This window comes from Sorex fumeus, unplaced genomic scaffold, assembly GCF_029834395.1.
Source record: "Sorex fumeus unplaced genomic scaffold, SorFum_2.1 ptg000037l, whole genome shotgun sequence".
Lineage (NCBI taxonomy): Eukaryota > Metazoa > Chordata > Mammalia > Eulipotyphla > Soricidae > Sorex > Sorex fumeus.
In genome coordinates, this window is record NW_026606094.1 from 47162893 (window position 1) to 47179147 (window position 16255).

General features: G+C 37.2%; 1 protein-coding gene across 2 annotated transcripts in view; it reads left to right on the forward strand.

Annotated features, from left to right (window-relative positions):
* The window catches only part of DYNC1I1 (dynein cytoplasmic 1 intermediate chain 1), a 378224-nt gene that overhangs the window by 241170 nt on the left and 120799 nt on the right, over positions 1 to 16255 (forward strand). For both annotated transcript variants that reach the window (XM_056118121.1, XM_056118122.1), the window contains 3 exons: positions 5447 to 5609; positions 7793 to 7892; positions 15376 to 15501. In XM_056118121.1, coding sequence (XP_055974096.1) covers positions 5447 to 5609; positions 7793 to 7892; positions 15376 to 15501 — 389 coding nt within the window. The remainder of the gene's footprint in view (positions 1 to 5446; positions 5610 to 7792; positions 7893 to 15375; positions 15502 to 16255) is intronic.

Here is a 16255-nt window from a genome sequence, read left to right on the forward strand (position 1 = left end):
CCAACTTTGTCTTCAATGTACTTTATGGATTCCATAGACCTCTCTTTTAAACCTTATGGACTGCATTGATCAGTCAAGTTTCCTTCATGAAATATGATGTCTGGGGAAGCTTATCTCTGTTTGGTTTTGTTTTGTTTGGGGGCTACACCCAGGGATGTCTAAGGCTACCTCCTGATTCTGTACTCAGGACTTACTTCTGCCAGTGTCAGGGGATCATTTGGGATTCTGGGGATCGAACCCAGGTCGACTGCATGCAAGGCAAGCACCCTATCTTCTCTGCTATCTTTCTAACCCCCTATTTCTGAATACCACCTTTGGTTTTGGTTCCTGTATGCACTATTAAGTTTCCATGTAATAACACTTATCTCTTAAAGATTTTTAAATGTGAGAGGGTTGTTCTTCTATCAGAAATAGCTGGGATCTTACTTAATTCTTATGTGAAATATTGTTTATGACTTCTAAATAGTGCCTGTCTGCACATGCGTGTTGTTTTTTGTGCTAACAGATCATGTCATTTGATCCCCGTTAAACATCAAAGCTTAATATAAAATATATCCTTTGTTTTGCTTCAGCAGCAGTTTAATTTCAAGCCAAATATTGCACTGTCAAACACAGTATCTGGAGAGGCTACTGCTTCACCTACCTGAACTTGGCCTCTGAAAAGATACTTTGATCAGCCATTTATGTTTCTCATAAAGAAGTTGTCTTAAAAGCTGAGATCAAAGTGACAATAAGCTAAGGGAAGAAAAAAATTACAGAAAATTATATGGATACTCTTTTTTTTATTCAAGATGAAGGACCTCTAAGGAATGATGCGGGAGAAATAGGGTAGCTCACAAAGATAAATAGAATAGTAAGTGTTGTTTTTTATCATATGGACAGAAGTAAAAAGGAGGAAATATTATTTCTTTCCTTAATCTCAAATTTATTTCAAGCTATCCATCAAGAATGACTGAACCATGCTTTTAAGATATTAGTCTGTACCCTACAGCATTTTTGTTTAGTGAGGCTCATTTATATAAAAGTGCCAACCAAAACAAAATGACCATTTTTTAGGTATTTGCCCCCTTTTGCTGATACTCATTAAGTAGCTGTACTGTTTTCTGAATTTACATAAGAATGAAAAATTAAATGCCTCATTTATGGGAGATTTTTAAATAAACTATTAAATTCCAACTCATGCTAATTCTGTAATATTTTAATGCTTGGCTATTTTCCATACGTATTATATATTATATACTTCAATATTATGTATCTAAATTAGCCAAGTATTAAAATATTCCATTATAATATATATCTTTGATCATTAAATCACACTTTAGTTTAGATATCATTGACCCAAATTATAGAAAAAAAACTGCAGCTTAAAGAGCTTCAATTCATTAAAATATCAAAGCTAACAGAGAATATTTTGATTACAGGTTGCATTCATAGATTTTCTGTGACTTACTCTCTGCCCAATATTGGCTTTATTGTTTCTGAAGCCAATAGCTGACAATACTGTTCAGCCAAACTTGAAAGTGCATCTTGGTGGGCCCCAGAACACTTGTATATTGAGGACTCTGGAGTATTAGTCAGCAAATAAGTATTTCTATCTGTGATTTGCATGCTACAATCAATGGGGTAAGATCTTCAAACTGCTATGAAGAACTTCTATTACAGTAGATAAACTGCTTTTCAGTTACAGTACCCAGAATGCATTTCTCAAGGTATAGAAACAGTTACCTCAGAATCATTCTAGTTTTTTGTATCAGTAAATTCTAGAAGTCCATCAGACCTTCTGAATCACAGTCTGGAGAAGAGAAAAGGGAGACAAGCAGGGAAGAGATACTCTGAATATTAAAAGTTTAAGGATTGTAGAGGTGGGACAGGGATTTATGCTAGTTCAATCCCAGCACCACATATGGTCCCCCCAAAACCTCCAGGAGTAGCCCTGAGGAAGGTTAGGTATGGCCTCCCATACCAATAAAACCAGTAAAAGGTGTAGAGATTTTAATATTTTTTATAATAATTGCTTCAGTATGCCATTAGTCACATCAAGTTACATTTCTATAAATCATTATTCTAGTTTATCTGTTTTCCATGTATTTTAAAACTTCAATGTGATTAAAATTAATAATCATGCTAGAAAAATAAATTATAAAGATAATTGCAAGGGACTGGGAATGTAGCTCAAAGGTTAAGGATTAGCCTAGCATGTGGAGGATATGGGATACATACCCAGCATTGAAGAGAAAAAAAGTGATGTGTTTTATAGAACAATTAAAATCAGATTTAGACATAAGGGAGAAGCAGATCAAAACCACAATGAGATATCATCTCACACCACAGAGACTGGCCCACATCCAAAAGAACGAAAGAAACCAGTGTTGGCGTGGATGTGGTGAGAAAAAAACCCTCCTTCACTGCTGGTGGGAATGCCGACTAGTTCAGCCCTTTTGGAAAACAGTATGGACGATTCTCCAAAAATTAGAAATTGAGCTCCCATTTGACCCAGCAATACCACTCCTGGGAATATTACCCTGGAGAGGCAAAAAAGTATAGTCAAAGTGACATCTGCACTTGTTTGTTCATTGCAGCACTGTTTACAATAGCCAGAATCTGGAAAAAAACCTGAGTGCCTGAGAGCAGATGACTGGTTAAAGAAACTTTGGTACATGTACACAATGGAGTACTATGTAGCTATTAGAAATGATAAAATCATGAAATTTACATACAAGTGGTACTACATGGAAAGTATCATGCTAAGTGAAATGAGTCAGAAAGAGAGGGACAGACATGAAAGATTGCATTCATCTGGGGAACATAAAGTAACAAAATAGGAGCTAACACCCAAGAGTGGCTGAGATTAGTACCAGGAATTTTGCTCCATTGCTTGGAAGCCAGCCACACATGCTAGGGGAAAAGGCAGCTCAGATAGAGAAGGGAGCACCAAGTAAATGGTATTGGGAGGATCTTCCCACAATGGGAGAAGCATGCTGAAAGTACCAAACATGATTGCCACTCAATGCCTCTTTTGCAAACCACAACACCCAAAAGGAGAGAGAGAAAAAAGAGAATGCCCCGCCACAGTGGCAGGGTGGAATGGGGGGTATGGAGGGTGGGAAGGATACTGGGACTCATGGTGGTGGAAAATGGGCACTGTTGGAGGGATGGATATTTGATCATTGTATAATTGAAACCCAAACACAAAATTTTGTAAGTCTACAACTGTAGCTCATGGTGTTTCACTAATAAAAATTTAAAAAATAAATAAATTCTCCCCTCCTTACTCTTGCCAAATCACATATTTGTAGGATTTATCTAGTTTGTGTAAATTTAAAGAATATATTAGTATATAACTATTCATACTCTTAATTTTTTGGTTTATATATCTGTTAAAATATCTTTGGGAAAAATGATCAACTTACCTTTCTGGAATTTAGCTTAATTCATCTATATGTTTATCATTGTTATTACCTCCACAATAAATCTCTCATATATGGTATAAGAAACAGTGACGAGACAACGAATAGCCAAAGACAACAATAATGGAGAGTTTGTCTCCAGGACTGACCTTATGGGAGAGCAGATGGGCTGGAAGGAGTCTCTGGGACACTGGTGCAGGGAAGTGGGCATTCTCGTTCTAGATGTGGTGATGGAACTATATATGCATGAAACTATCATTGACAATATTGTAAATCACAGTAACTCAATAAAGATGGTGAGGCAAGGGGAGTATTGTAAAAAAAAAATACACAATTTGGTAAGGTTTCTTTTTCTTATTTTTTGTAGAAGATTGGTTTAAATTATTATGTTCTAGATACATATTAGAATATATCTGTTTACACTACAGCATGATCGCCCTTTAAGTCTAATTTCTATCCTTACAATTGATCCTTTTCACCCCATTTTCTCACCCCCACCCCCTGCCCTTTCCTTTCTCCTCTGATAAGCACCATTTTGTTCTAATAATTACGTTTCTTTTATTTGTCTATTAACTTGCACATATGAGTGTAATAATGTAGTATTTGTCTTTCTTAGTCTGACTTAACAGCTTCTTGATCCTTAGTATTGTCACGCATAGAATAATAATGAGTTTTTGTTAGTTGTAGCATTACAACTCTTAGGGGATAGGGTCACTTGGGGTGACCTCCAGTGCTGAGTCTGAAATCCAGGGCTTCATACATGCCAGATATGCTCCACTACTTAAGTCATATCCTCAACCCACAAATGTCAAATATTTTATCATTTTCATAGTTAAGTAGTATTTTTGTGTGTCTATATACCATTTTTATTTGCCCATTGATGAACAATTAGATTATTTCTATACATTGTCTATTGTGAATAATGCTGCACTAAAATAATAGCCTCAATAAGTTATATTCCTTCAAAAATCAGATTTAGAAGGATATGTTTTAGTTTTTGAGTGGATCAGTATTACTCTGTCAGCCTTACCAGCTAGCCATACAAAATAAAACAAGAAGAGGAATTGTCTGGCTCACGTTATGGGTAGTTCTTTATTATGCAACACATGCAGCATTATAATAGTATCTGTCATTAAAAGTTTCATAGATTTCTCTGTTATGTAATATTTCAAAATGGTTTTTAGAGTTGTTTCCCAAGTTCTACTTTAAGGAAATATCAGAAGCAGATTGCTAAAAATAGCTTCTCATCTGTTTTTATTTGTAACCTTTTCATTTGCAATACTTAAAAGTAGTACAGAATAGGAAATCCTTTTTTGCAAAATTGCCAGTGGACACACCTGCAAAAATCTTTGTTGTGAATTTATAAATAAATTAAAATTGATATCACGGTCCTCCCGTTAATTCATCAGTTTGCTTGAGCGGGCCCAGTAACGTCTCCATCGTGATACTTGTTGTTACTGTGTTTGGCATATCGAATACGTCACGGGTAGCTTGCCAGGCTTTGCCGTGCAGGCGAGATACTCTCGGCAGCCTGCCGGGCTCTCTGAGAGGGATGGAGGAATCGAACCCAACTCAGCCGGGCTGGCTGCGTGCAAGGCAAACGCCCTACCGCTGTGTTTATTTCAATGTTTCTTAGCACTTCTTTCACTTCTTTGAAAAACATTCTCTCCCAAGGGTTAGGCTCCTTATTTTTTTTTTGAGTTGTTCTTTTTATTTTTATTTATTTATTTTTTATTGAATCACTGTCAGATACAGTTAGAAACTTTCGTGTTTTAGATACAATCATACAATGTTCAAACACCCATCCCTCCACCAGTGCGCATTTCCTACCACCAATCTCCCCAGTATACACCCCCTTTCTCACCCTCCCGCTGCCTCCCTGGCGAACAATTTCCCCAATATTCTCTCTCTCTACTTTCGGGCATTAGAGTTTGCAATACAGATACAGAGAGGCCATCATGTTGGGCTCCTCTTAAATTGCTTTAATTGTCCTTTTCTTTCTTTCCCAACAATCTTCTTTGACACACACACAAAAAAAGCCCCTCCAAGGGAGCTGACGGAAGAAGAAAAGCAGCAGATCCTTCATTCAGAGGAATTCCTCATCTTTTTTGATCGGACAATAAGGGTAATTGAAAGAGCGCTGGCAGAAGACTCTGATATCTTCTTTGACTACAGCGGTCGAGAATTGGAGGAAAAAGATGGGTCAGTTTCGTGTGTGTGTGTGTGTGTGTGTGTGTGTGTGTGTGTGTGTGTGTGTTTTAAATTCTGTGATAACACTATTTATCTAAATATATCTAGAGATTGACAAGGCGAGTCCTAAACCTAACATATCAGGAAAGAATGAAATTCCAGGATTGATCTTGCTGAACAGCTTTGACTAAGGGCTTTGGTTATAACTTATGGCTTAGAGTTTCCCTGTAATTATCATGTGCTTCCGTGAAATGCTTTTGAACTTGATATCTGGAGAACAGTCCAGGTGATAGAGACTGGCAGAGTCATGTACATTGTCTTCTGAAAAAACATTCTTATAAGCAGCAACAGGATAGATGTTATATCCAGTGGATCTGTTTTTGATGTCTAAGCAAACAGGAAGCTGAAGCAACTATACCTGAATTAGGGCAGACCTTCACTGATAAAGGAGAAGGAAAATGCAGGGAGGAATTTTACAAGCCTTTGAAAAATTGTTTTATAGCTACATATTTATTTTGGTGAAAAAAGTGAGCTCATCTGCCTTTTTCATCAGAACTGACTTTGGTAATATTTATAAAATTAAAATACATATAAAGGATAGGATGTCATTAAGGAAACTGGAAGAAATATAACAGAGCCTTAGAAGGTTTTAGAAGTTGTGAAAATGCACTATATAGTTGGGAACATCCTTAGACTACTTTCAAGCAACAATATATTTAGAATATACACATTCTGAGGTTTTTTTTCCTTTTAGAAAGCCATTGTTCTGTGGTTCAAATGATTTTACAGGTGGTCCTATTTCCTTTGGATGCCTGGGTTCCTGAGAGTAAATTGGGAACATTTACCTCTTGTCTGAGCTTGCAACAGTGGAACAGCAGTTGAGTAAGGGTAAGGAAAGAGAAGAAGGGGAAAAAAATCATAAGTTAGCTGGGTTGGAGCGATAGCACAGCGGTAGGGCGTTTATCTTGCTCGCGGCCGGCACGGCGGAGCAGGGTTCAATTCCTCCGCCCCTCTCAGAGAGCCTGGCAAGCTATCAAGTGTATCTCGCCCACATGGCAAAACCTGGCAAGCTCCCCCGTGATGTATTCAATATGCCAAACACAGGAACAAGGAATCTCACAATGGAGACGTTACTGGACCCACTTGAGCAAATTGATGAACAATGGGAGAACAGTGCTACAGTGCCAGATCCTTAAGATCTGCATTGATTCCTCAAGTTAGCTGAAAAGGACCCAGGGAAAGAATCTGGAGTCAAGTCGAGCAGGCTGAAGATAAGTCATATAAGACAAGTGAAATGAGTAGAGAAAAATTGAGAGTGAGTAAATTTATAATAATAAATTTGCCGAAATCTCTGACAATTTAGGCAGCATTTTGTCCAAATCCAATAGGAGCTAGCACTGAACAAGCATTATTCAATTTAAATAATCTTGTGGAGTGAATTTCTGGTCAATGCAAAGTTATTCAAGGACGTTTTGTGATCTGTTGATATTATCCAAGTAAATATCTGCCAATGCTAGATGCTTTTTGTCAATGGTAAGTATTTAATAAATTTGATATTTCCAGCTCTGTTATCTATGGCAAACTCATTTTAGTTCTTGATATTGAGTAAGAAGTTAGCTACTTAATAAGAAATTACAGGTAAACAGAAACATGCATATCATCCCAGGTCTATGGCCAGATAAAGAGATTGATATAAAATAATCCTCAAATGCCTTGTAATTCCTTAATTGCTAGGAGATTTACAGTAAAATCTGCTTCAAAATAGAACTTATTAAAGAACAATGAATTAGGGAAAGCCATGATGGGAACCTGAGGGGCAGGGATATGTGGTGGCATACATACTTAGAACGTGTGAGATCTCCAGTACCACAATACTTGTCCCTGCCCATACATATGCACGCGTACACACACACACACACACACACACACACACACACACACACACACACAAATACAGGAATCTGAAACAAATTTGATAGTATGCTTAGAACAACATGTAGGAGCCTTTTCTGGTTAGGGAGACTTAAGACATCTCTAGTTCTTTTATGATTAGAATTTGCTACTCAAATTAATATTTTAATCTCAGAGTATAATGTGCCATTATCTTTGTATCTCATTTTTTTTGGTATGGAAGCATAAAGATAAAACCCCATTTTGAGGTGTTATATTTATCTTTGATGTTTAAATCCTCCTAGAGATGTCCAGGCTGGATCCAACCTTTCGTTCAATCGTCAGTTCTATGATGAGCATTGGTCCAAGCACCGAGTAGTCACTTGTATGGACTGGTCTCTCCAGGTAAGTACGGTTATTGGGAGGGGATAAACTGAACTTAAAATTTTGTAAAATTTATGTTAAGAATTAAATTGATTGCAATTCTTTGGAAATGTTCACTGACCTACAATTTTCCCTCTGTCGATCATCATGTCGACCATTTTATTGAGTCTTGCACTCATTTACTCACATTGATTGAGTACTATGTACAAGACAAGAAACCAGTTCATTATATCTATGAGACTGCTCCTATTAAGGTCACCAGTGACTCCTACTTGTCAAATCCAATGGATATTTTAAAACTTTCATCTGCCCTTTCCAGAGGTATCCAGCTTAGTTGATTTCCCCATACTTCTAGGAAACATTCTTTCGATGTATTCAACAAATCTACTCTTTTCTGTAACTTTTCAAAGGCTTCTATTTGCTCTTCCATTTTAGGGATCTTTATGGTCATGCCTTCAAGTTCTGCTATTCTTCCTCAACTATTCTCTGTTAAATGTCTCTTTCACTGCTAGGACTTCAATAATTCATGGGTAGCCTGTTCATATCTCCATCTCAATCTCTTTATTGAATTGTACTTCCTACAGCAGATATATCTACTCAGGTATCTCACAGGATCTTAAATTAACAAATGATTCATTATTTCCATATGCATTTTCAACTTATGATATTTTCTATGTTAAAGCCATCATGATATCCTCTAGGGCTTAAAGCAGAATTTTCAGCATTAACATTAATGTCTTTCCCTCTCTTGTCTCCTAGACCTAGTTTGACAACAAGGTTGTCCACTACTCCATTTATTTACTCATCATCTTGTATCTTAGACAGTCTCTCTATAACATACCTTGTCCACTACGTTTTTCCCCACAGAATAGCTAAATTTTCTAAAATGCGAAGCTGATTGCTTCACTCTCTATATTAAAACTACTCATTGTCTGTAAGAAAAGGGGAAGAGTCAAAAATCTTTAGTGTAGCACTCATAGGGAAAGCATACAAATTTACTAAAAAACAGTTTTCTGAATGGACAGCTAAACTGGTAAACAATTTATTTACTCAATACAGAGTTATTAGCAAATGTGCACAAAGATGTACATTGTTTAGTTTTGGTACAGCCAGAATTAGAATTGAGGTGGTCTGATTCCTGAGCCCATTTTGTTAATGACAATGTTATGTTCTCTATGGCATGACATGTAGCAATAAAGAAAGTAGAAATTATTACTCTGGGTGTGCACAAACCAGTTCTTCTTTCTTCTAGTTTATGCTTTGGGGGAATAACGGTTACGGCTAGCTTTTTAATTTGTGTTTCTTATATGTCAATCAGAATGCCAACAGCTCTGAAGGTGTTATCTTATCTCATCTTCAAAATTAGGTTGTCACTATCACTGTTACCATTTTAAGTGGAAGAAACTCGAGTTCAGAAAAGCAAAGTAACTAGGATCATTCATCCATGATGTGATAGAGCAAGATTTGAACTCAGGCCTTTTAGTATATCAAGACACATGTTCTTCACCTTTGCTTCCCACAAAATGCTTTTAAATCTCTAGTCAAGAGATAGCCTAAGTGCTGACTGATACAGCACAGAGATCATGTGCTCTCAGAGTTCAATGAGATCAGAATCTGTCCCTGGACAGCTGGAGTTTCTCAGAAGACTGGAACTTAGACAGATGGGTGAAGAAGAGTGTGTGTTAGAACAGTAAAATAGATTATGTGGAGAGCCCTATCTAATCCTCCTAGAGAACAGGTGCACTGAAGAGAAATGTAACCCCCCACACCCAAACTGTCATCAACCACAAAGTCGGTGAATGTTCTTTCCTCTTGAATTTCCTTCTACATCCAAACAGCAGAGCATGCAGCTCATGATTCTGCAGAGAATAATCTAAGCAGAGTTTGCCCAGCCACTTCCCGCCAGTAGGTGGGTGGTCTGAGAGCGCGTTTGGGTGTATGCAGAAATCAGATCCAGGCTTGATAAAACATTTAGCTCTTCTTGTTCACTTGTTCTGAGTCTGGAAATTACACAGGAACCTTATCTGACACATTCCTCAGAGGCACCTTTTACTGCGTTCCTGGGTCAGCTGATGATGCTCCCTAAAGTGGAAGCAAGGCTGGCAGCAGTCCGGCTGGTTCCTGCATGTGATGAGTCATGTTGCCCATGAATGGATTTTGTTTTCACACAGCATCCCATGGGACATTTTTGTTGCAGAAAGTGAAATTGTAAAGGCAGAAACTCCACCCAGGGTGATCCATTTTTGTATAACCTGCCTGGTAGCTGGAGTAGAGGGTTTATAGTTCTGAATTTTTTTTCTTTTATGTGGAACTGGAATACTTAGATGCTGTCAATGTCACTGTCACTGTCACTGTCACTGCCCTCCCATTGTTCATCGATTTGCTCGAGTGGGCCCAGTAACATCTCCGTTGTGAGACTTGTTACTGTGTTTGGCATATTGAATATGTCACGGGAAGCTTGCCAGGCTTTGCTGTGCGGGCGAGATACTCTCAGTAGCTTGCTGGGCTCTCCGAGAGGGGCGGAGGAATCAAACTCGGGTCGGCCATGTTGGCCACTTGCAAGGCAAACGCCCTACCCACTGTGCTATCGCTCCAGCCCACATAGATGCTATATCATAATATTTTAGGAGGGAGTGTTAAAAAGGACAAGCTTTAAAGACTTGTGAGATAGAGTGATTTTATGAGTAAATATAAACACAATACTAGAATAATAACTAAAGGAAGGATAGAGTCACAGTCTGGAAGTAGTGACATGTAGGCCTAGGATGGTTACTTGAGCAGAACAAATTGAATCAGAGAACAGAAAAGGAAGAAACTATAGGAATTCTGTAGAGCTTTGTTTGATCTGTTGAACTTTCTGAAACAGAAAAATTTAACCTTGTAATATATGCAAATTGTCTGCCAACATCTATTCCATGGAGGAAATATGGGTACTTGGGAAATTATTTTTGTCACTCAAAAAAAGTGTTTAGTGTAAAGAGTTAGTAAGACTGTGCATAAACCACATCATTAGATTTCCAGACTCATGAATTTGTTCCCACCATATACAGTCTATGTATATATATGTGTATATATATATTCTTGGAGGAATCCAGGATACACACCCGAATAATCTTTGATAGTTCATTTAGTTGACAAATCATGTCAAATTTACAACAGTAAAAAAACTCCAACTGACACCAGTTCAAACCAACTAATGTGTGGGTTTGACACCTACTTTATGTCATGCCCTCAACCTTGCATATATTAGGAAATAATCTCCCCACTGGTTTCCCTGTCTCAAATTCTCTTCACTATTGAGTCACTATACATAAATACTTTCCCCATTTATATTTGTATATATTTCCTTTTATGCTTTGAATATTGCCGCTGGCAAACTACCTGGCTTCTTATCATTCATAAACTGATTATAATAATAGCTTCCTACATACTTACTCTGTGTATTTAAAGCACTTCAAAGTTTTAAATGTGTTTAATACTTTTTAAAGTGCTCGATAAATATCATATAGTAATAGGAGTAGCATAAGTACTTGAGAGTATGACTCTGACTACTCCAGAGTAAAGTTTAAAATCATTATTCTGTGCTCTGGATTTCAGTGACTTCTGTTACGATATCTTAAGACATTTGTAGTCCTTTCTTCATTTTAAAACCACTCCATTTAATTTCCCTCGCGAAATACCACAACCTGATTTCCCCAGATCAAATTCTTCTCTAATGTTTTAGTTAAGGAATCTTTACCTTTGACTAGTTCAACGAAATGGATAATTATTTGGAGAACTCTTAAGTTACTAAGAAAATCCACAGGAAAGAGAAAGAACCAGAACTAAGAGCAGAAATTGGCATCTAGAGGGACCTCACCCATAAGATGCTGCCACAACGTGACTTAATTGTCAACCCACAGGTTCTGTGACTTGCTTTGAAATACACAGTAATGACTGAGAGATGTGATTGGCCCATCTGGGTCAAGTATCAATAGCACACTAATTCTTTTTTCCCTAAGAAATTAGTCACCTGTGAACTGAGATAATTTCTAAAAATAAAAAATCTCACTGCAAGCTAGGAAGTTAGCTAAGAGAAATCTGCTCCCAAGAGTATGTATTCACTTTCCATGCTATCCTCCCCTCTCAACGTACTCTGCTAGTCTAATCACATCTCTATTGTTGCTTTGAAATCTGTTACAATTTCTTTCCCAGTCATAAATCTCCCCAACAGATATGGTCGTTCTCTCCTCTGATTCCTATAATACCTTACTTAAACCTCCATCTTAGTAGTTATCATGTTCTTCTTTTGTAAAACGTTTGTTTTCTAGTTGTAAATGTGCCTTGCCTCCCTTTATGAAATTGTGAGTTTCTAAAGAATATCAACCTTCTTGTCCTGTGTTATATATAGCCCACTGTCTTTTTGACTTTGTTGCTGTTGTTGTTTTGTGGGAGAAAATAAGTATGACCTCTGAAGCCAGACTATAGGCATGATTCTCAGTTCATCATTCATTAGCAACATAATGTAAACTCACTTACTTACTCAGAGACCTTTGGTTTCTTTGTCTAGAAGTGGGAAGATCATTACCTACTTTAGAGGATTACAAAGACATCTGAGTTGTACATATCATGTAACTAAAGTTTTTGGCACAAAATGGCTACTGAAAGCATGTCAGTTTCTTCCTCTCCAATAAATGTCAGAATTTATTTCTATATCAGAACAAACACCTGAGATGAGAGAAGATCTGGTCATTTCTGTAAAAATCTCCTTGGTTATTATATTTTCAAACCCTATGAGAAATCACAGACTTCATAAGTTTCATATTCTCTTTAATATCATAATTTTAGTCCTGAAGGTCTAAACAATTGTTTAGACATTTTCTTTTATTGGATAATAGGAAAATATGACCAGTCAACCAAACATGTTTAAATAAACAATGAAAAAGACATTATAGAGGAGACTTTGAAATCATAAAAACTGCATATGATTTAAATCAGTATCTTTAGGCCTTATAATCCCAGTTATAGAAATTACACTATAGGATTCTACTGGTATTTTACTAAAGTGTACCTTATTTTACAAAGATAGTTTAAAGTAAAATAATTTAAAATATCTCTTTAATGGGAAAAAAAAGCTGCAAGTCAGAACCAAAGATGAGACACAGATGTAAAGCTGTAGAATATTATTCTAGACACATCTGGCTGCTCATGGGCCTCTTGGTAGTCGTGTTGATGTTTATAGAGTTGCCTTTTCACATGTGACATAGTTAAACTTCAGATGGACAGTCTGGAGACTTATGTGTTTATCTGGATGTTAGTTTCTTTGAATGGGCTCTGAATCAAAGGCCTTTTTTAATAGGCCTTTGATTTATCCACAGAGGAGTGTTTTCTAATAAAGAATGATTACTTCCCCTGGTAGCCACATGCATGTGTTATCAGAGTAGGCTTATACTTCCTCTGCCTCAACCAGTAAACTGTAATTCTCTGCAGCTTGCTTAAGATTAAGGAGCTCAAAAAAAGGTAATCGAACAACTTAGGTTATATTATTTTTGATAGGAAGATATTATATCCAAATTTATAAGAATAATCTCCTGTTACGTATGTGAGCAACATGGTGAAAAAGAAGGAAAAAGTAAGTTATGAGAAAAGAATGATATGATATGCTGTAATCCTGATGCTAATTTTTTAATGGGGCTGCCTTATGAAAATCCCAAGTAGGGATGGCATTTTCATGTAAAGCATCCTAACTCATAAAATTCTTCCTTATTGGGCTGGAGTGATAGCACAGCAGGTAGGGTGTTTGCCTTGCACACGACCGACCCAGGTTCAATTCCCAGCATCCCTTATGGTCCCCCAAGAACTGCCAGGAGTAATTCCTGAGTGCATGAGTCGGGAGTAACCCCTGTGCATTGCCAGGTGTGACCCAAAAAGAAAAAAAAATCTTCCTTAGTTTGTTTGATAACACAGCACAGAATTCATGGAGGATGAGCAGACTTTTCAGTCTTTGTTATTTCATTGGTTGTGTATTTTGCACTTATGCCTTTGACTGTTGGCATTGTTTGACAACAAAGTATTAAAAGTATTAGATTTAAAGTTTTTCACTGAGCATGAATTACTGAAGTAAAAAAAGAGCATTCATAATTCAACAGGGTTTTGTACAAGTTTATAATGTGCTAGTATTACTATTGAGAGTCAATAAAAACCAATCCTGATACTTGAAGAGTTTAATCTAGTAAAGGACAGAGGTGTGAAAATATAATAATACAGTTCGACAAGCACTTTCATGGGAAACATATGTAAGGCGAAGGGAGTCAATAAGAGGCAAAAAGGATACTTGGGATTTTCTAGAAGAATTAATGCTTGAATTCAGTCTAAAATGGCAAGTCAATGATATAAGCAAAACAGAAAAAGCATTCTAACTAAAGTGAATGAAAGTGAGTGTCAAACTTATCGGTAGAGAAGCTATGCCTATGAACTTCATAGCCAGTCTTGCAAGGCAGAATCATAGGGGGCTGATAGAGATAAATTATGAAGCTAGGTGGAAGAAGTGCAATATAAACAGATCATAAAATATTCTATATAGGCTGGATTTTTTCCTGAAAAAACCAGAGTATTTTAAGTAAAAAATGGCATAGATAAATGTATGCTTTAGAATATCACATTGGCAAAGGAAGGAAAGTGAAATAGGGGAAGGTGGGACCTATCCTTGAAACAGGAAACTACTACCTTCATCTAATGAAATGAGGAGGCTCAGGAATGAAGGATGAACAGGGGGAAAATGCATTTGAAAGATACTGAAGAAGTAGCACATCCCATGGAGGTGAGAAAGAAGAAGTGGAAAAGAACATGGAATATCTGGCCTAGGCAGCTAGGTGAGTAATAATAGATGGAACCAAATAGGAAATATTGGAAGAGCATTGATTCTGTGCAGAAGTTTGGGCTCATTTTTCTGTGAACATCATTTGATGTGTCAATAGGATGACCTAAGGCAATCGCCAGTAGGCAAGATGGATAACTATGAAAGGCTTGAGTTCAAGTGGAAGAATATAGATGTGAACATTGTAACTATATGTTAATGCTAGTTAACAGTGTTGGGATAGAAGAGATCATACAGGTAGAGTGTATAAGTTAGACAAAAATTTAAGACAGAAACCAGACCCACTTGGAACGTGAATAATAGGAGAACCCAGGGAGACTAAGAAGAGTGGTCAGGAAGAAAATCAGAAGATGAATGTTGAATGAAAGCCTAGGAGACAGGAGAAAATAGACCAAATATCAAATGATACATAAAGGTTCAGAGATGTGTGCAGGTTGATAGTTATTTGCAAATACATTGTGCACACTGGGAACAATGGAGGCAGAAGCCCAATTGCACTTGTGTTGAGACAGTGAATTGATATTAAGTATGTCACAATTTAAACAGAAAATGTGATTTTGAGTATATGATATAGCGTGTATCTCTAGGGATACATAAGTTTGTGTTTTCATATTGGCGTTATTAATCCTTGTCACCTCTTCTGTTTAGTACCCGGAGCTGATGGTTGCTTCCTACAATAACAATGAGGATGCTCCCCATGAACCAGACGGAGTAGCCTTGGTTTGGAACATGAAATTTAAGAAAACCACACCAGAATATGTCTTCCACTGTCAGGTAGGAGTCAGCACAGTAAAAATAACTTACATCTCCTACAATACCAAATATAGCTTATGATGCCTTGCTTCTGTCTCATGTGGAAAGGAATAACCACGTTTAAAAAAGGAATTGTTGACAATTTTGGAAAATTCACCCACAGTAACCTAATGTTTGAGGAAAGTGGCAACCCTCTCCAAATAGTTAGGAAGCCTGGTTGCGGACATGTGTCATTTTCTTTCTATTTAAAATAGTTCCCAAGAGGATGAGTTTATAAAGACCTCACACTTATGAAGAAATCCTGGTGTACCACTTCCTCTGCTTAGCAGCAACATATGCTTGCCCACCCACGTGGACATCCCTGAAGCACTACCATTTAAAGCTTCCTCCACTCTCTGAAATGCAGTTCAGTGAGATTTTTGACAGACACCATCTTGATCTACAGATGATAACGATACTTCCGTAGACAGTTTAGGGAAAGAAATGGCAACTATCCTTCTTGAAATAATATTAATATAGGGACTATTCCCATCTGCAAGTACAAGAATCAATTCAAATAGTGTTGGATGTTTAACTTCTTGTGTGTGCTGACATTGTCTTCTATTCAACACAGTATAGGTTGGAATTATATCACACTTACCCACATCATGCTTTGCTCCGTTGCCATGACTCTGCCTAAATAATAGGCCTCACAAGTGTCCAATACACCAACCCCTTTATTAATGCCCCTAACCTGTGATTATGCACAGGAAAATGCAAAACAAACATTCCAGCT